Source organism: Nerophis lumbriciformis, linkage group LG05 (assembly GCF_033978685.3).
Source record: "Nerophis lumbriciformis linkage group LG05, RoL_Nlum_v2.1, whole genome shotgun sequence".
Classification (NCBI taxonomy): domain Eukaryota; kingdom Metazoa; phylum Chordata; class Actinopteri; order Syngnathiformes; family Syngnathidae; genus Nerophis; species Nerophis lumbriciformis.
In genome coordinates this window covers 53,424,708-53,445,223 of record NC_084552.2, presented here as the reverse complement: position 1 = coordinate 53,445,223, position 20,516 = coordinate 53,424,708, and the positions used below count along the sequence as shown (strand labels likewise).

The 20,516-nt window shown below is 43.4% G+C and overlaps 3 protein-coding genes and 1 long non-coding RNA gene across 7 annotated transcripts in view; 2 read left to right on the top strand and 2 right to left on the bottom strand.

Annotated features, from left to right (window-relative positions):
• Positions 1–2,485: 2,485 nt before the first annotated feature.
• On the top strand, positions 2,486–3,984 carry myf6 (myogenic factor 6). 2 transcript variants are annotated; one of them, XM_061958915.1, is made up of 3 exons: positions 2,486–3,034; positions 3,664–3,751; positions 3,817–3,984. In XM_061958915.1, the coding sequence occupies exons 1-3, from the start codon at positions 2,486–2,488 to the stop codon at positions 3,921–3,923; spliced, it is 744 nt and encodes a 247-aa protein (XP_061814899.1). In that variant the 3' UTR covers positions 3,924–3,984. The 2 variants fall into 2 exon arrangements, with proteins under 2 accessions (XP_061814899.1, XP_061814900.1); XM_061958916.1 differs by having other exon boundaries at positions 2,534–3,058.
• Positions 3,985–5,143: 1,159 nt separating this feature from the next.
• LOC133605673 (uncharacterized) lies at positions 5,144–10,074 on the bottom strand. The gene is made up of 3 exons (XR_009815165.1): positions 9,957–10,074; positions 9,348–9,437; positions 5,144–5,287 (listed from the first exon to the last, which is right to left on the bottom strand). It is a non-coding gene; the product is annotated as an uncharacterized lncRNA (long non-coding RNA).
• On the top strand, positions 5,701–8,433 carry myf5 (myogenic factor 5). 2 transcript variants are annotated; one of them, XM_061958918.1, is made up of 4 exons: positions 5,701–5,778; positions 6,913–7,381; positions 7,941–8,004; positions 8,069–8,433. In XM_061958918.1, exons 2-4 carry the CDS (start codon positions 6,935–6,937, stop codon positions 8,245–8,247), a joined length of 690 nt encoding a protein of 229 aa, XP_061814902.1. In that variant the 5' UTR covers positions 5,701–5,778; positions 6,913–6,934; the 3' UTR covers positions 8,248–8,433. The 2 variants fall into 2 exon arrangements, with proteins under 2 accessions (XP_061814902.1, XP_061814901.1); XM_061958917.1 differs by lacking the exon at positions 5,701–5,778 and having other exon boundaries at positions 6,802–7,381.
• Positions 10,075–10,317: 243 nt separating the features above from the next.
• The window catches only part of lin7a (lin-7 homolog A (C. elegans)), a 29,820-nt gene continuing 19,621 nt past the window's right edge, over positions 10,318–20,516 (bottom strand). For both annotated transcript variants that reach the window (XM_061959636.1, XM_061959637.1), the window contains exons 4-6: positions 18,457–18,666; positions 18,171–18,395; positions 10,318–11,500 (exon numbers count right to left, since the gene is read on the bottom strand). In XM_061959636.1, coding sequence (XP_061815620.1) covers positions 18,171–18,395; positions 18,457–18,666 — 435 coding nt within the window. In that variant the 3' untranslated portion in view covers positions 10,318–11,500. The remainder of the gene's footprint in view (positions 11,501–18,170; positions 18,396–18,456; positions 18,667–20,516) is intronic.

Genomic DNA, 20,516 nt, shown 5'->3' with positions numbered 1-20,516 from the left:
CATTGACCCAGCAACTAGTGCTGGGTGACAGAAAACTATAAAGGGGAGTGATTAACCAAAACACCTGGTAGGGAACACTAATTGCTAAACAAAAACAGGTGAGGAGAACCAGTGCCCATGGAAACCAACAATAAACAGCGAGAGAGGGGGCACCCAGGAAACAAACTAAAACATTGGAACCTACTAAACATAAATCATGCCATGACCCGGGTACGGATCATGACAATTTGATGTTGACAAAACGTATGACGTCAACTTAAGTGAGCAATTTTTAATAGTAATAATTAGAAAAGCATTATGCACACCTCCACCAGGCATATCTCCCAGTAGTAAAACATCCTCTAAAAAAATCCTGAATCCAGATGTAATGTAATCCCTTGTGCCTTATCTCATTTCTCACATGTCCTGAAAGGTAGATGAAAATGTGCCTCTACCTTTTTGTGCTACCTTTGTTCGATAGCAAAATGAAATAAACGGAGTAAATCCTCTCGTTAGTCATCCACTCTCTTTGTCTCTGTAGGTGGAGGTGCGACTGTTAGCTTACACACAGAGAGGTTCAGCCTCGTTACGTCAGGTAACATAATTTAAAAAAATATGAATAATAAATAAAGAAATAATCAATAAAGGTCACATGAATAGATCATGTAATTTTCATAACTTGTCTGAATATGTGACAGATGATAGATTATGTCTCATTTATCAATTAAGTTCAATGTGATCAGCACGGTGGGGGAGGGGTTAGTGCATCTGCCTCACAATACGAAGGTCCTGAGTAGTCCTGAGTTCAATCCCGGGCTCGGGATCTTTCTGTGTGGAGTTTGCATGTTCTCCCTGTGACTGCGTGGGTTCCCTCCGGGTACTCCGGCTTCCTCCCACCTCCAAAGACATGCACCTGGGGATAGGTTGATTGGCAACACTAAATGGTCCCTAGTGTGTGAATGTGAGTGTGAATGTTGTCTGTCTATCTGTGTTGGCCCCGCGATGAGGTGGCGACTAGTCCAGGGTGTACCCCGCCTTCCGCCCGATTGTAGCTGAGATAGGCTCCAGCGACCCCCCGCGACCCCAAAAGGGACAAGTGGTAGAAAATTGATGGATGGATGGATAGTGATCAGAATTTTTCTTCTTTGCAGTTTGTACAAACTTTGAGTTTGAACAGTTTTTAAAACCGGATCATATTAGTACATTGTTTGACTTCTTTGCTTAGTCCATTCCATAAATTAATTTCACACACTGTACTGATATACTGATGGTTTTAAGTGTTGTACATGCATACAAATGTTTTAAGTCCTCTTTTGTTGAGAATAATTGTTTTACATTCTTGGGTAGCAGGTTATAGTTTGCTCTGTACATCATTTTAGCTGTTTGCAAATGCACTAAATCATTGAATTTCGATATTTTTGATTGTATAATTAAAGGCTTATATGTTGTCTATATCTAATATTGTGTACTATTTTAACTGACCTTTTTGTAACAGGGTCAGTAAATGAAGCGTACTTTGGTAGTTATTTACGCATATTTCTGCACAATAACTCAGATATGGTAACACTAGCGAGCAGTAGAAAATATGGAGAGATTTTTGGTCCAGAACATATTTCTCTTTGTTCATTACTGATGTATTCATCACCACCTTATGTTGCATATTATTATGTAATTTCCAGTCCATTTTATCCTCTTTTATTACACCTAGAAATGTGATTTATTTCACCCTGTCAATGTTTCCTCCGTCTATTTGTATTTGACTTTCTCTCCTACTGCTACCAAAAAGCATTATCTTAGTTTTACTGAGATTTGAGGAAAATCTGTTTTTGTGAAACCACCTCTAAGATATATTTAAAGTTGCTGATGTGAGTTGGGGGACAAGAGCGGGCCCGACTTAATTGGCTTCCTCTGCATTTCAACTTGTTTGCATCACATTATGCCTTTTGTTCATGTTTTGTCATCAGGTTTTCTTGTTTAGTTGTAACAGTGGGCTGTAAACAGTCCCTGGCCACTTTTTGGACAGCCGTGGTGTAAGTTACAGGCTTTTAATGCGACGTAAAAGTGAAGGTGCCTTTCTTGCTGCTCGTCACACAAGGTCAGGCATGTCGTACAAAAATAGGAATCCTCAACATTCCCGCCTGCAAGGCTTCCAATTGTGTGTTGCAACAAGTTATGAATCAGCACGAAGTATATAACGGGAAACACAGACAATAAAATATACTGTAATATATCCTGTCGTGGAAAAATATTTGATAAACAATGCATCCTTGTTTTCAGAAAAATACTGAATGGGCGCCCATTTTACACGTTTGTTGCGGCACCTGTCGCGAAACCCGAGGTGACATTTCTATAATGTGTACTTCTTTCCCCAGTAAGTCGCAGTGGTGTAAAAGCGCGTTAGGAAACAGCGATGCTTAATGGCGTGAGGCGGCCACAGAGCGGGATAGAGTTTCACATTCTATATTTAAGCTTGCTTGGTGCCGAATGTCCCGGCTGAGCTATTTAAATGCCACCGGAGTCCCACTCCAGCAAACACAGGCCACGTTGCCACAATATGATGGACCTTTTCGAGACCAACGCTTATCTTTTCAACGATCTGCGCTACCTGGAGGACGCCGATCATGGAGCGCTGCACCACTTGGACATGGCGGGGGTGTCCCCGCTCTACAACGCTGACGACAGCCCGCTGTCACCGGGCCAAGATCGCGTGGCGTCCGAGACGGGCGAAGACAGCAGCGGCGAGGAGCACGTCCTGGCGCCGCCGGGCCTGCGTTCCCACTGCGAGGGCCAGTGCCTCGTCTGGGCTTGCAAGGTGTGCAAGAGGAAGTCGGCGCCGACCGACCGCCGCAAGGCCGCCACGCTGCGGGAGCGGCGGCGGCTGAAGAAGATCAACGAGGCCTTCGACGTGCTCAAGAGGAAGACGGTGGCCAACCCCAACCAGAGGCTGCCCAAGGTGGAGATCCTGCGCAGCGCCATTAGCTACATCGAGAGGCTGCAGGAGCTGCTGCACAGTCTGGACGAGCAGGAGCATGCACTCAAGGCTAAAGAACTCGGTGTAAGCGCTCGCTGGACCAGGCAGGTCCACATGCTTGTCCTCACACAAGGTCACTTTAAACATGCGCATGCATCTTGATTGCTCGTAGGATAGAAAAGTAATCAGGACTAAAACTGGGGAGTCGGGATAACTAAATGCTTCCGACGTACAATAAAAACGTTGTATAGATTATCAATGAATCGCATTGGGATTGCGCTAATTTGCATGGAAACTGGTGTGAAGTTACTGTAGGTGAGGTTGTATTCTTGCATCATTCCTGTGAGAATCCTGCGTATGACTAAAGCCTTAAGGAGTGCTACTATTCAGGTATAGTTGCAGTGTGTTAAAAACAATCACCAGGTGGCATCTGTGAGCAGATGATACTGTATCATCTCCTTTTCTTTCGAACTTATCAGGTCTTTTCAGATCGGTACTGCATTCTTCACGCATTCCGAGGCAAAAATACAACCTCACATACTGTATGTCATAACATCCTCTCAGCATGATGTATTTCCTCAAAGCAACAATGAAAGAGTTAGCATAGCAGCTAGCTAGCTGGATAACAGGTTTGTTCAAATTTGTAAAGTTCTGGAGTGCCAACTTCTGCAGACTAACCATAATCAATTAGCGATATGTTTATGTTTCTCCAGGTGGTTGGTTCCACAAACCACTGGAAGAAGTCCGCAGAGTCCTGGGCCGCTGAGCATTCCAGCGCCAGATTGTTTAACCAAACCGAAGGTAAACACAGTGAAAATGTGACTGAATTTGCACTGCATTGAAGTTTTTTTTTGTGCTGCGTTCAGGGACCAGCGAGTCGTCGGCGTCCTGCAGCCTACTGCGTTTGTCCTCCATCGTAGACAGCATCAGCGGCGAGACAGGCACCGCCGGCGGGGACGTCTCCGAAAACTGACTTTGCGTTACGTTCTGTACATATGTTTTTTTTCTAACAATAGATGTATTTATTTTATATTACAATGACGACAAAGTGTCCACACAAGCTCGCTTAACTATTTCATAATTTGTACATAGTTCTGCCTGAAGTAATTAAATACTCATTTTGCAGAAATCTAAATGAGTCCTGTGCTTAATTAACCCTTGTGTAATGTTCATATTGTTGTTACTCAGCCAGCGTTTGTGGGTCTGATGGACCCGTTGCATTTGTGGCTTTTAATGCCTCACAATCAAACACTTTTACGTAAAAATGTTTATTGGGATAAGGTAAACATCTGTTCAGTATTTTAACATAAAAGTGTTTGATTGTGAGGCATTAAAAGCCGCAAAATGCAACGGGTCCATCAGACCCACAAAGGCTGGCTGAGTAACAACAATATGAACGTTGCACGGAAAATTTCTCTGCCAGTTTCTGCATCCCACAGGGATTCTTCTTTTATGTTTCTCCACCTGCGGTTCCCGCACAAGGTTGCAACATTGTTTGTCAACACTGTCTGCTCTCATTTTCTCGCACATTTGACCCTCTGATGTTCTGTGTACCTACACTCTGTCCTCCTCCTGTCTAGGCCTGCTGTGTGTGTGTGTATATGTGTTACACAGAACATCAATTTCCACATTTCTATTAGCCTTGGGTTCAGTGGACCCGGACATCTTATATGTAATAGAAATGTGTAGCTGTGTGGTCATTGTGATATATGTTCTTCACAGAAAATGAGCCAAAGTCAGTGAGTCTCAGTTTGAAAAATTAATTAATAAATAAATGATAATGGGTTGTACTTGTATAGCGCTTTTCTACCTTCAAGGTACTCAAAGCGCTTTGACACTACTTCCTCATTTACCCATTCACACACACATTCACACACTGATGGAGGGAGCTGCCATGCAAGGCGCTAACCAGCACCCATCAGGAGCAAGGGTGAAGTGTCTTGCTCAGGACACAACGGACATGACGAGGTTGGTACTAGGTGGGGATTGAACCAGGGACCCTCGGGTTGCGCACGGCTACTCTCCCACTGCGCCACGCCGTCCCTAATTGTATCATTTTTCTTTTAATAAAAAATGAAAACGGGTCCCACAGACCCGACCACCACACAAGGGTTAATGAACGACACTCACACTGGCCACTTCATTAGGTACACACAATTAGTTAACAACACTGGCCACTTCATTAGGTACACACAATGCCAAAACAAGAGTTGTTATTTTTTCCTGTGCAGGAACCAGACAGAAACCTGATAGCGCCAACAAGTGATGTGATTTTATGGGGGCGGGGGGCACCTCTTCCCCCTTTTTACTCACCCTCTCATAAGCCAGGCTGCAGATCTTCATGCAAAAGGAAAGAAAAGTGTGTTTAGGTTTGATAATATCATGAACAAAACAGGCATGCATGCATAATTGAGATGCAACAAAGATTTGTTATTGTGTTTGGAGTCCAATTGAGGGTTTAAATAAATGTGCAACATGCACCAGCAGCACGAGTGTCAGCTCTCAGCATGACGCCATCGGGACGAAATGAGGTTTTCAGCACATAAAAGCTCACCTCCTGCCCCTCACTTAACTCTGCCTCTGACCCCTGACAACAGCGCCGCTCAGAAGCCGCCGAGTGCCACTGCGCATGCGGGGCTCCGCGGCTTTTCTGGTCGTTTTTAGCTTTGCCCCCGCTGTTGTTCCAGGCGGGGACGCGCATTTGATCCCCGCCCGCCGCCGATGTCTTCTTCAGCTGTGCAGGAGCAATTCGGGTGGCTCGGCGTGTTGTTTTAGGTGCGCGCTGTTCCCAGAGAGAGGGGCGAACCGGACAAACGTTTTGACACATTGTGAGAAATATCCGCATTGTATCCTTGCAACTGTCAACAGCACGTTTACACGAAAACCTTCACTAACTGGATCTCTGCTTAATAAAAGTTTTAAAAAAAACAAAAAACAAAAAAAAAACCTTCTTAAATTGCATAAGATTAACCAAACTTTCACGGAAAAATTATTAAAACACCGTACTTTGTAATGAAAAAGTGCCAAAAAAAACGTGTCGTTAGATTATATTAAAAACTGTTGATATAATGCTAATTTGTCATTAATTTACGAAAACTTTTTGCAAAATTCAAGCACTTAAAAAAAAATAAAAATTGAGGACTTACTAAAATAAAAGATAATAATAATAATGGATTAGATCTAGACACTCGTAGCGCTTCACCAAGAATCATTCATTTTCAACATTCATGTCAATTAATTCAAAAACTACATTGCGAATGAGCAATATTTGTGTATAAACAAATGACAACACAAATACATGTAATTATTGAGTGTCTAACTAATATAAAACAAGTGCTGTGTCAGAAATAATCCATGTATCAGCTACAGGAAGTAAAATAAGGATTTAATAAGTAGGAAATTTGAGAATGTTTTGTTGCAGACCAAACTTTATTAGTAGAAATGTGTCCAGCTGGTGTGAGTGAGGGCTGGCGTAAAGAAGAAGGTGCTAATGGCAACCCAAACACCTCCGCTGGTGAGCTCCGAGGTGTTTGCCGCTGCGACGCGAACCGGCCGGGCTTGAAATGTTACACCTTCTCCCCGCTGCAGCTGGGCCGCATCTGCAACGCCGCCGCCGCCGCCGCCAGCGGAACAATTGGCCGGCGCGCTCTCCCGCCACGTTAGAGCGGCGAGGAGTCCCCATTAATGTCTTCGCAACATTCACCTTTTTGAAAGGATGAGGGAGACCCATGTGGGCCCTGAGAGCACGCACAGCGAGCAGTCAGAGCAGATGTGGGAATCTCTGCAGGGTACTGGGGGGTGAGATGTTGGGATGGGCCTTGTGGCCGAGCCTGTGGGCTATGGTAATTAGATCTGGCCAATGTGGGCCCTGGGCTCAGGCCTCAGGGGCATAAAAGGGGGGCTCAGGGCAGCAGAGCCCTCACATCACTCAGAGGTTGCCTCTCTGCCCCCCACTCCTCAAGCATCCCTCGCAGCTTCCACGCCATGGACGTCTTCTCGCCGTCGCAGCTCTACTACGACAGCGCCTGCGCTTCCTCCCCGGACCCCCTGGACTTCGGCGGCGAGTTGGCCGGCTCGGACGAGGACGAGCACGTCCGCGTACCCGGCGCCCCGCACCAGCCTGGCCACTGCCTCCAGTGGGCCTGCAAGGCCTGCAAGCGCAAGTCCAGTTTCGTGGACCGCCGGCGGGCCGCCACCATGCGGGAGCGGCGGCGCCTGAAGAAGGTCAACCACGCCTTCGAGGCCCTGCGCCGCTGCACCTCGGCCAACCCAAGCCAGCGCTTGCCCAAGGTGGAGATCCTGCGCAACGCCATCCAGTACATCGAAAGCCTGCAGGACCTGCTGCGCGAGCAGGTGGAGAACTACTACAGCCTGCCAGGGGAGAGCGGATCGGAACCGGGGAGCCCGTTGTCCAGCTGCTCTGACGGCATGGTAAGACCACCCTCATGCACTCCTTCGCCTCATTCAGCGGCTTAAATGGGCTCCGATCTAGCAGGGATTAGACCGTAAGGGAACAAAATGCTGCTTTACAGGTACCACCTGATGTATTTTTACTGTTTAAGCCGACAGTTCCAATTTGACCTCAATCGTGCGCTTCCTGTCTCCCACGGTCATTTTCCGAAAGAGAGAATCAGTATTGGCTTTCCCACTGGCAGACACTTTATTAGCCACTTTATTGCCCCCCCCAAAAAGTGCATTCCGCTGCGTGCCCCGCGCACCTCTGCCAGGATTTGGCGCAGATTTACAAGGAGAAAGTGTCGTCTTGCATGAGGCGGTGTGGCTTGCACTGACACAATCGATTGGCCACGCTGGGAGAGGAAGGAGCCCTCGCCGCCCGCTGGGGGCTTCAAGGTGCACCCCCCCGTCCCCACCACCGCCCCCTCTCTCGCCATTCCACAGACTTCCAGAAAGCAGGATTTATTAGCCCCTTGCAGTCATATTTATGTCATGTGTGTATTACGGAGGGCTGAATTCTGCTCTTTTCTTCCAGGCGGACGGCAACAGTCCAGTGTGGCATCAGATGAACTACAGCGGGTTCCCTTACGCTAACAACGGTAAGACCCCCAAATACCTCCTTCTCGCTGTACCCGACTAACCCCCCACTCTTCCGTGCTTTAGGGAGTTTGTTGGACAAAGCGGCGGTCGGCACGTCCAGCCTGCAGTGTCTCTCCAGCATCGTGGAGCGTCTGTCCACGCCGGAGCTCGTCCCTCGGGCCGTGTCGTCGCCCGCGTGCTCAAACTCGCAGCCCTGCACGCCGGGCAGCCCCGGCGTCGGGCCCGTGTACCACGTCCTGTGAGGGGCACTTTTTGTACAGCACATGAGAGTGTAAATATCCAATGTAAATGCTCATTTATTCACTGTCTGCTTATACACACATATTTAATGTCATGTTCATTAAATATTTCACTGTTTTGTATCATCATCTACTTTCAATTTTATTTAGAATTTAGTGGGCTCAGCATGAATATGATCTTTTACTGAAAAAAAAAAAAGAGTTTAAAACGCGACTAAATGAGACAAACAAGCGGCACACAAAGAGTGAAATCTAAACACGCTGCATCAATAAAGTCATTTTAGCATCTCCACGTGTTTGTGGGGGTGTGAATAACAGGGGGGGGGGGGGGGGGCTGCTGCTGAGAATGTACCTGTTTGTTCTTTTCAACCAAATGTGAGTCATCATCAACACCCTCAATTGTTCCATCAACACTCCCAGTCGAGAGCAAATGGCCTTCAATAGCACGTATTGTTTGATTGTGACAAGTTGAAGGACTGGGGGGGTATGAGTGTATTTGTGTGAAAGTCATCACGTGTTGTGACTGCAAAGGTTTATTTAATCCCAAATGGGGGAAAATGTACAAATCAAAACACTGAATGAGTTATTTTTCCTTCTAACGTTGTGTGTCACTCAAGAAAATATTCAGATTGTTAAGTTGACTGCTGAAAACCTTATTTTGTCTCACTGAAACATCATTATAGTTTTATATTTTATTGCAAAAAATATTTAGGTGAATAAATACTTTTTTTTTTTTACAAAAATTTGTCAAGATGTTTTATTTTTTACAGTATAACTAATTTAAAAAAAAAAAGCTTATTACATTCAAACAAAAATGATTAAACCTGATTTAGTAAAACATTAAAAGTGAAAATGTCCTGTTTCTTTTTCATGTATAAAAAAAAATCAGCAGTCGAAATGGGATTTTACGAATTCCCATGGCCTAAGCATGGCTAAAGTGAAGAATAATTCTGTATTTGATGCATCACCAAAAGGCAAAAAAAAAACTAATTTTACAACAGCTCACCATAAAAAAGCACAAAAACAATTTTAGCTACCATAACCTTTTTTTTTTAGCACTTTCCACTCCTGCTGACAGGGGACAGAAGCTGTGCTACACTGACCTCCAAAGCTGTGTGCGTCGCTCCAAAATGTCAGTGATGCCATTTTCAATGAAAACAAGTCCATTTATGAATCACTTGCACACCAGACCCCTGTAGCACAAACCAGATGTAAAAAAATATGCATTTTTTTCCATTGTACATATTCAAAAAGCATATAATTTGTTTTGGTTGTACATTTCATATTTAAAAAGTGAAGATTATGAATTTAAAGGTACATTAGTTTATTTGTCTTTTACTGTAGTACTCGGGTTACACCACTAGAGAGAGCTATTTCACGGCGTCCCTTTCCATAGAAGTCCACAGCACCTATACTTCACTAAAATTGTAAATTAAACGACCCAAGCGAGTTTTTTACTCATCAGTCTATCTTACCTATCTATTCATCAGTTTTGGGGCTCATGTTAAGGTTCTTATCGTACATATAAAACACAAAATTGTTGTTTTCTGCGTCTTTGTTAACTCTACTTGACTCTCTCATTCATAACACACGGCGCGTACCCGGATGTTAGCTCCAGTCTGTATGATTGTTCAATTCGATAATCTTCACTGAGTTAACCGAAGTTGTCTAAACGTCTAAACATTTTAAAAGTGTCAAAAATAAACACTTACTTGTTCATTGTTGCGTGTTAGCGCTCACTAAATATGAGCTATTCACCTGCTGGGTCGTAAACAACATCCGGTCATTCTAAGGAAGTCAGCATATCACTTTAAAAGGTGGGCGGATTGTTCCTAATATCAGTTAATTTGCTAACAAGGGCAAGACTGTATTAGTTTTGGAGCAATACCAGTTTGAAGGGATCGATATTATTCATGTCATGTAAATGTTTATTTTCGTTACATTGTTACTGTCGAATTGTCAGTACTGGCCCTATACTGGCCCGTCCCTTTAAAATGGTGCCCCAATTGTCTGCTGCCCCCTGGCGGCTTGGCGTGTGCACGCATTAACATAACAAAAACCTCAGCTGCAACATTCACTGTACACAAGCACATTAATTTATTTGTACAAATATAGTATGTATAACAATTGCATATTAACAATGTGTTTTCTTTTTAAATCCATGAAGCACAGGACCGCCATCTCCAAAAAGTCCAAAAAGAAACAGTACCTGTGACTGGACGATAGAAAACAATGTATTGTCATGTTTGAGGGACAAAATAAACATGGATTTTCACAATGGGTACAAATCTGGCAGTGTGGCACATGTCACAATTTTAATGTGAAAGAATATCCGAGTGTTTTTAGATGTGTGTACTTTGAAGAATTACAGAAGGAAATCAAAGATGAGAAGATTATTATGCTTTTTGGTCACTTTGGGATGAAAAGACAACAAAACATGACAAAAGAAGTTAAATATAAGGATTAAAAAAATAAACCAAAGCACAAAAAGTCACATCAATAAATCATCAGGAGTGTTTGACAGCATCAAAATGAAATATCCTCACGAGGGAAATAATACGGTTGAACATTCCACATTTTCACCGGCGCTCACAATGATTGTCAAAACACCAACACCCACATATTTGACACGCTTCATCACAATAGTCATCAGTGAACACAAAAGGAGCAATAAAACTCTAATAAACCTCTAATCTCATAAATGAAATATTATCATTTGGTTGACATTCTGCGTGTCATCTAGCATTATTGCACAATAACCATAAGAGAGAGAGGCCATTCGTAAAACACATAAACTATGGAAAATAAATGGATTCAAATTCAAAAATACGAATAAATATGTGAGAAAAAAAGATATATTCTTAGTTTTTGTTTCTGTTTTTACATCATTATTAATACAGTTCAGTGATGAGTAATAATTCCAGATATAGGTCAGCAATTGGCTGTGGTGGTCAAATGAAGCTTGCGTGTGTTTATTGCTAAACCTACCACATACAAAACGCAGCCTTTGCTACAATCAACAACCTCTTTTTGCTTCAAAAAAACAAAATACGATGAGTGTGAAAGCAAACGTCTGCAGAGAAAGATGTAGAAAAGGTAAAAAGGACGATCAAAAAGCACCAAATTCATCAGGACAAACACTCTGCTTTTTTGCCAGGGAACGCCGGAAGGGAAAAGTCCTCCAACTTTGAGATCTTCAGCACCAGGAGATCCGAAACGTCACGTTCTGCCTCACTTCTGTTTGTTCTGGAACAACCTGAGGTACGACAAAAACAAGAGAAAAACACGCTGAGAGCAGCAACTTCCTGCTTGTTGACAGAAGTCACCATCCTGTCACCGCTAGGTCTTAGACTTAGACAAACTTTAATGATCCACAAGGGAAAGTGTTCCACACAGTAGCTCAGTAACAAAGGATGGAAACGATAGTGCAAACAGGGGCACAAAAAGAGGGCGAAAACAAAAAGTATAAAGTAGACTAAAAATGTACCATAGTAGCAATATAAAATATAACATATATGCAATATTTACATATTATATATATATAGTATATAATATATACTGATGTATTACATTACTATATTACAGGGGTCCGCAAGTACAAATCTTGAAGGTCCACAAATGTTTTCTTGAAACAGGCTGGGTCCGTTTATTATCGGTCAAGCTTATATAGTAGCAGGACGTAGGTAGTAGTTGAACATTTTCTTAAAATTAACAAAAATAAAATAAATATCCAATAAAATACATGAAAGATTTTCTTTGAAACAAAAATAAATAAGAACCTAAATAAAACTTTCAGTTTTAACAAAAAATAAATACTTTTAAACACAACCCTCCTATCCCTGGTAAACAAATAACCTCAACAGATCTCATTTATGTGCAAATATAACTATTGTACAGTGCATCCCCATTGTGTAAAACACAGCTGCTCAATGGGAGAATTGGGCTCTTGGGGTTGAAACCAAGACTTTGAACTTTGGCACAAAACATTTGATGATCATTGCCACTGAATAAATCCAGGCCAGTGTCATTAAGTACACTTCTCTGAAATCATGAGAAGTGTACTCATGATTTCAGAGTACACTTCTCCAAGACTTGCACAAAGGACAGACTGGTGGATTATGCAGTGATAAGATATCAGGCCAGGGTGGTGTTCTCTCAGACGCGGAACCAGTCCCTTCTCTCTCCCCAACATGGCTGGAGCTCCATCAGTAGCAATGGACACAACTTTCTTCAGATCTATCCCTTTTTCATTCAGCATTTCTGATATTGCTTTATAGATATATTCTCCCCTTGTTTGTCCACTGAGATTTGCCAGGCTCAAAACATCTTCAATAAACTCCCCCTTTTCCTCATCATAATACCTCACAAACACCAACAACTGAGCATTTTGTCAGTGGTGTCAGTGGACTCATCCACTGCTAGGGATATGCACTCTGCGTTTTTTTTATCATCACAAAGCTGCTTGGACAAATCACCAGCCAGTATTTCAGTATGTCTGGCTGTGGCATCAGAGAGTGGGATTTGATTTATTTTAGCTGTCATTTCCTCCTTTTCTTTGCCTTCAAACATGGCACCCATCACTTCAGTCAAGCATTATTTAATTATTTCTGCATCAGAGAATGACTTCTTGTGTTTACCCAAAACCCATGTTGCTATTTGTTGTTGTGTCATAGATTTAACAAAAATCTTGCTTGATGTTTCATATGACTTTTTCAGCCTCGTGATTTCTTTTTTTCTTAGCTCTGAATCATGAGGAAATGTCTCTTCAAATTCGCGGTGCTCTTTCAGATAGTGACGTTTCAGATTTTCATTTTTCACCAGAGCAACAGTACAGTTGCATATTAGACACATTGGTCTGGTACTTGCAGTAGGTAGGATGAAACATATTGCTCTGCCCATTCTTCCTTGAAACGTCGGTTTTCCCTGTCCACCTTTCTTTTACCAGCCTGAGCCAACTTGGTGCATGCCATTGTGATTTGATTCACATTCAGTGACTGATGAGTGAACAGTTAGCGAAGTAGCGATATGAGACAACTGTGTGCCTGCAGCGAAAGGTTCCATGCACTGTGCACATGTGTATGACCCAGGTGGTAACAGCCTATCAGCGCGTCGTTGTGATAGAGATGACAACCCATACCCCGGAATTAGCCAATCAGAGTGGCGTTCTCTCGCTCTTACTCCGTCTCTCTCTCTTTCTCTCTATGAGAGAGAGAGAGAGAGAGAGGGAGAGAGAGAGAAAGAGAGAGACGGAGTGAGTGAGACACGGAGAAGTGTAAAAGAAACGTGGAGATATTTGACTAAAAACAACAAAGAACGTTGACTTGCGCTAGCGATAACTCAAAGATAAATACAATTATTATATTTTTAAAAAATAATTATAATTATAATAATTAAAAAAAAAAAAAATATATATATATATATATATATTTTTTTTTTTTTTACTATAATTCGTGCTAGGTCCGGACGGACACGTCGCTGGGTCCGGACATGGACCGCGGTCCGCCTGTTGAGGATCACTGCTATATTAAATTATATAATATATATATAATATATGATATTCCATCCATCCATCCATCTTCTTCCGCTTATCCGAGGTCGGGTCGCGGGGGCAGCAGCCTAAGCAGGGAAGCCCAGACTTCCCTCTCCCCAGCCACTTCGTCCAGCTCCTCCCGGGGGATCCCGAGGCGTTCCCAGGCCAGCCGGGAGACATAGTCTTCCCAACGTGTCCTGGGTCTTCCTCGTGGCCTCCTACCGGTCGGACATGCCCTAAACACCTCCTTAGGGAGGCGCTCGGGTGGCATCCTGACCAGATGCCCGAACCACCTCATCTGGCTCCTCTCGATGTGGAGGAGCAGCGGCTTTACTTTGAGCTCCCCCCGGATGACAGAGCTTCTCACCCTATCTCTAAGGGAGAGCCCCGCCACCCGGCGGAGGAAACTCATTTCGGCCGCTTGTACCCGTGATCTTGTCCTTTCGGTCATAACCCAAAGCTCATGACCATAGGTGAGGATGGGAACGTAGATCGACCAGTAAATTGAGAGCTTTGCCTTCCGGCTCAGTTCCTTCTTCACCACAACGGATCGATACAGCGTCCGCATTACTGAAGACGCCGCACCGATCCGCCTGTCGATCTCACGATCCACTCTTCCATCACTCGTGAACAAGACTCCGAGGTACTTGAACTCCTCCACTTGGGGCAAGATCTCCTCCCCAACCCGGAGATGGCACTCCACCCTTTTCCGGGTGAGAACCATGGACTCGGACTTGGAGGTGCTGATTCTCATCCCAGTCGCTTCACACTCAGCTGCGAACCGATCCAGTGAGAGCTGAAGATCCTGGCCAGATGATATATATATATATATAATATATGATATTATTATATTGTATTATATTATTATATAATATATACTGTATATATAACAAATCCCAATTATCATGTACAATATTACAGTATATGCAACAGCTGCAGCAAAAAAAAAGGGCAGCATAACATAAAGTGTAGATCCAGCAGAAAATATAGATTATAAACAAAAAGAGGTAGCTAACATAGAAGCGGTCAGATAATAGACAAATGTCATCTATTGCTGTATGGCGAGTGATTATACAGCTGGATGGAGTGCGGAATGAAGTGTAACTTTACAGTTTATATATATATATATATATATATATATATATATATATATATATATATATATATATATATATATATATATTTCATATGGAAAAGTCAGGACTGAGCCCCGCTTAATTGAGGCCCAAAGCAAATTCCATCCATCCATCCATTTTCTACCGCTTATTCCCTTTGGGGTCACGGGGGGCGCTGGAGCCTATCTCAGCTACAATCGGGCGGGAGCCGGGGTACACCCTGGACAACTCGCCACCTCATCGCAGGGCCAACATAGATAGACAGACAACATTCATACTCACATTCACACACTAGGGCCAATTTAGTGTTGCCAATCAACCTATCCCCAGGTGCATGTCTTTGGAGGTGGGAGGAAGCCGGAGTACCCGGAGGGAACCCACGCAGTCACGGGGAGAACATGCAAACTCCACACAGAAAGATCTCGAGCCTGCGATTGAACCCAAGACTACTCAGGTCCTTCGTATTGTGAGGCAGACGCACTAACCCCTCTGCCACCGTGAAGCAAATTCACACTTTTTTGTTAATGTAAAATTATTTTTACACTTTTTTAAATCCAACTTGAATTTTAGTTGATACAAAATAAAATCATGCAAAAAAATGTCCAAAATATTTTTTTGGTGCAATATAACTAATTTAATATTAAAGCTGCAAGCAAGCGAAAAACAAGCCCGAGCACCTCCGTGCAACTCTGGGTTCACGCGAGTTGGCGGCCACGCATGATGTAGTGCGATGCCCTGACCCACCACCAAACTTTCAAAAAGATCGGGTAGTTATGACTGGTATGGGGGCGATCTTAGTGTTGATAAGCCAAACAGAAATGCTAACGTTAGCATGCTAACAGTTAGAATGCGTCAGGAACCAAATTCCATCAATCCATCAATCAATCAATCAATGTTTATTTATATAGCCCTAAATCACAAGTGTCTCAAAGGGCTGCACAAGCCACAACGATCTATCCATTTTCTACCGCTTGTTCCTCTCGGGGTCACGGGGATGGCTGGAGCCTATCCCAGTTGCATTCGGGCGGAAGGCGAAGTACACCTCATCACAAGGACAACACAGATAGACAAGACTGATAGACAGCCTCTGCGGGGCTTGTTGCGCTGCTCAGGCCGTAATAATTACAACCTACATGTCTATATTTTCCTGACACATCTTTGTCCATGAACCCAAGACAGTAAACTCTTGTTTTATTTTCAGAACCAAAATCCTGTCAACAATCTTCTAAAAGAGGTTTTTAACATTATGAGAGCCTTCTAAACATGAATTAACACCCATAAAATCCCCTTTACACTTTTAATCTAATACAGGGCTGTCAAACTCATTTTAGATCAGGGGTCACATGGAGAAAAATCATGGCACGATAATTTAAAAATAAAGACAACTTCAGATTGTTTTCTTTGTTTAAAAATAGAACAAGCACATTCTGAAAATGTACAAATCATAATGTTGTTGGGTTTTTTTTACACTTACATGTTGCGGTTAATAGTATTCTATCTTATTTTGTCGTTATTTATAGTTTCTGATTTGGTGTTCATTTTCAATCAAGATAAAAAAATAATATCAAAATCAAATTACAGCATGTTATTTATGTAGTTTGATCATTTTCCTCAACTGGTGCACTAACATCATGTGGTTTATTTGTTTTTAAAATCTACTCCCATTTGTTCAAAAACATGCACATGGGGATAGGTTGATTGGCAACACTAAATTGGCCCTAGTGTTGGAATGTGAGTGTGAATGTTCTCGGTCTATCTGTGTTGGCCCTGCGATGAGGTGGCGACTTGTCCATGGTGTACCCCGCCTTCCGCCCGAATGCAGCTATGATAGGCTCCAGCACCCCCCGCAACCCCAAAAGGGCCAAGCGGTAGAAATGGATGGATGGATGGATACTCCCAAGTGGGCCGGACTGGTAAAATCACGGCACGATAACTTAGAAATAAAGACAACTTCAGATTGTTTTCTTTGTTTGAATATATAAAACCACATTCTAAAATTGTACAGATCATAATGTAGTTGAGGTTTTTTTTACACTTACATGTTGCGGTTAATAGTATTCTATCTTTCTTTGTCCAGATAAAAAAAATAATATCAAAATCAAATTACAGTATGTTATTTATGTAGGTTGATTATTTTCCTCGACTGATGGACTAACATCATGTGGTTTATTTTGTACATATGTGGCATAATCTACAAAGATACAAATAATTGCTATTGCGACATCCAGTGGACACATTTAGAACAGCTGTTTCTTTCATAAAAAATGTTTAGGTTAATTTTTATACTTAGCAAACTCATCCAGCGGGCCGGATAGAACCTGTTCTTGGGCCTGAAACGGGCCTCAGGCCGTACGTTTGACACCCCTGCATTAAAGTTTAAAAGGCATGCAATTTCAAGCAGTAAATATATTTTTTCTGTCAAAATGAAAAAAAAAGAGAAAATATTAAATACTTTGACACATATCATTTCCAGGTGTTTGCGGGCCGAATAAAATGATGTCGCGGGCCAGATCTGGCCCCCAGGCCTTGAGTTTGGCACTTGTGCCTTAAACTAATGCTGCGTGCCACAAGGGACAGTGAGGACGTCGGGGGAAATTTGCCACTATATTGTTTTCAGTGACAGAGCAAGAAGGGGTTCGGAATGCACCCATACTTGCCAACCCTCACGATTTTCCCAGGACACTCCCGAATTTCAGTGCCCCTCCCAAAAATCTCCCGGGGCAACCATTCTCCCGAATATCTCCCGATTTCCACCCAGAAAACAATATTGGGGGCGTGACTTTAAGGCACTGCCTTTAGCGTCCTCTACAACCTATCGTCACGTCCGATTTTCCTCCATACAAACAGCGTGCCGATCCAGTCATATAATATAAGCGGCTTTAACACACACACAAGTGAATGCAAGGCATACTTGACCACAGCCATACAGGTCACACTGAGGGTGGCCGTATAAACAACTTTAATACTGTTACAAATATGCGCCACACTGTGAACCCACACCAAACAAGAATGACAAACACATTTCGGGAGAACATCCGCACCGTAACGCAACATAAACACAACAGAACAAATACCCACAACCTCTTGCAGCACTTCCGGGACGCTACAATATACACCCCCCGCTACCACCAAACCGCCCCCCATCTCCTGAATTCGGAGGTCTCAAGGTTGGCAAGTGTGAATGCACCTCGTCTTTCATTAATTAACATTTCAAATGCGCGTATAAGAAGTGGCATCCCTGGCCCCGCCCCCGCCGCCCTGAAAGTAGTGAAGCGCCTCACCTACGACATGTGGTTCTGCTGACTGGACAGGTTCTGCTGCTGCTGCTGCTGCTGCTGCTGCATGAGAAGCTGCTGCTGCTGGCGCCGGCGGGCCGTGCGCAGCTTCTCGAAGCGGGCCTCCATCTCCTCCAGCACCTTCGGCGTGTAGCGGACCACCAGCTTGACGCTGTCCTTGGCCGCCTTCAGGAGCTCCACCGCTTTCTCGTGGTGCTCGCCCTCCACGCTCTGAACAACAACGACGTACCGTCACTTTGGAGCCCATAAAAGCGGTCTGTAGCGGACGTACCACCCCGTTGACGGACAGCAGCTGGTCGCCCCGTTTGAGCCCGCCGTGACGCTCCGCCACCCCGCCGGGGATGATGCGGGAGATGTAGATGGGAGAGTTTTGCTCCTTGCCGCCCATCACGTTGAAGCCCAGGCCTTCCTCCGTCTTGGGAAGCTCCACAACCCGCGGGTGAGAGTGACCCTCACTGGCGGCGAAGGCGGCCACCGTGGCCTGCATGGACGAGAAGGACGCTGGTTAGCCGCTTAAAAAGTAATGTTTTAATCATTTTCTAATATTAATTTGTGTCCCTAGAACCAGTTTATAGGCACCAAATGTGACAAGAATCTGTCATCTTCCTCACTTTGAAAGTTTTAATGACGTCATGAAGGAAAAACAGACTTTCGCAGGCTTCGCTACACATCTTAAAAAGCTGTCAGTCAGTCACAGACGTGTGAGCTGTACATTTTTTTTCTTCCTCAGCTGATATCACCAAATAGACCAGGAGCCCCCAAACTACGCCCCACCTGCGTCCAAAATCCGGCCCGTGGGAAGTCCCAAGTTTAAAACATTACATTTTTTTTTTTTTTAATAAATAAAAAAACATTTTTTTTTTTTAAATCTGTCCTTTCTAATTTATTTTCTACTGCTTGTCACTCTCTGTGTCTCCTAGTCACTCAGACAAATCTTTCCCATCAATAACGTGACATCATCGCACTCGGAATATATATATATATATATATATATATATATATATATATATAAAATCCCCTGAAGAGCAGGGAAATAGCCTCTGTGATTTTTCCTGACCTAACGTGTATACAGTATATATGTATACATATACAAACCCCGTTTCCATATGAGTTGGGAAATTGTGTTAGATGTAAATATAAACGGAATACAATAATTTGCAAATCCTTTTCAACCCATATTCAATTGAATGCACTACAAATACAAGATATTTGATGTTCAAACTCATAAACTTTATTTTATTTTTTTGCAAATAATAATTAACTTAGAATTTCATGGCAGCAACACGTGCCAAAGTAGTTGGGAAAGGGCATGTTCACCACTGTGTTACATGGCCTTTCATTTTAACAACACTCAGTAAACGTTTGGGAACTGAGGAGACACATTTTTTAAGCTTCTCAGGTGGAATTCTTTCCCATTCTTGCTTGATGTACAGCTTAAGTTGTTCAACAGTCCGGGGGTCTCCGTTGTGATATTTTAGGCTTCATAATGCGCCACACATTTTCACTGGGAGACAGGTCTGGACTACAGGCAGGCCAGTCTAGTACCCGCACTCTTTTACTATGAAGCCACATTGATGTTACACGTGGCTTGGCTTTGTCTTGCTGAAATAAGCAGGGGCGTCCATGGTAACGTTGCTTGGATGGCAACATATGTTGCTCCAAAACCTGTATGTACCTTTCAGCCTTAATGGCGCCTTCACAGATGTGTAAGTTACCCATGTCTTGGGCACTAATACACCCTCATACCATCACAGATGCTGGCTTTTGAACTTTGCGCCTACAACAATCCGGATAGTTCTTTTCCTCTTTGGTCCGGAGGACACGACGTCCACAGTTTCCAAAAACAATTTGAAATGTGGACTCATCAGACCACAGAACACTTTTCCACTTTGTATCAGTCCATCTTAGATTAGCTCAGGCCCAGCGAAACCGATGGCGTTTCTGGGTGTTGTTGATAAACGGTTTTTGCCTTGCATAGGAGAGATTTAACTTGCACTTACAGATGTAGTGACCAACTGTAGTTACTGACAGTGGGTTTCTGAAGTGGTCCTGAGCCCATGTGGTGATATCCTTTACACACTGATGTCGCTTGTTGATGCAGTACAGCCTGAGGGATCGAAGGTCACGGGCTTAGCTGCTTATGTGCAGTGATTTCTCCAGATTCTCTGAACCTTTTGATGATATTACGGAGCGTAGATGGTGAAATCCCTAAATTCCTTGCAATAGCTGGTTGAGAAAGGTTTTTCTTAAACTGTTCCACAATTTGCTCACGCATTTGTTGACAAAGTGGTGACCCTCGCCCCATCCTTGTTTGTGAATGACTGAGCATTT

Bases quoted from the DNA above. Each gene is read 5' to 3' on its own strand.
- myf5 (XM_061958918.1), top strand. From the start codon at position 6,935: ATGGACGTCTTCTCGCCGTCGCAGCTCTACTACGACAGCGCCTGCGCT. The intron at 7,382-7,940 runs GTAAGACCACCC...CTTTTCTTCCAG, and splicing joins CCAGCTGCTCTGACGGCATG to GCGGACGGCAACAGTCCAGT. The intron at 8,005-8,068 runs GTAAGACCCCCA...TCCGTGCTTTAG, and splicing joins GTTCCCTTACGCTAACAACG to GGAGTTTGTTGGACAAAGCG.
- myf6 (XM_061958915.1), top strand. From the start codon at position 2,486: ATGCCACCGGAGTCCCACTCCAGCAAACACAGGCCACGTTGCCACAAT. The intron at 3,035-3,663 runs GTAAGCGCTCGC...ATGTTTCTCCAG, and splicing joins TCAAGGCTAAAGAACTCGGT to GTGGTTGGTTCCACAAACCA. The intron at 3,752-3,816 runs GTAAACACAGTG...TGCTGCGTTCAG, and splicing joins ATTGTTTAACCAAACCGAAG to GGACCAGCGAGTCGTCGGCG.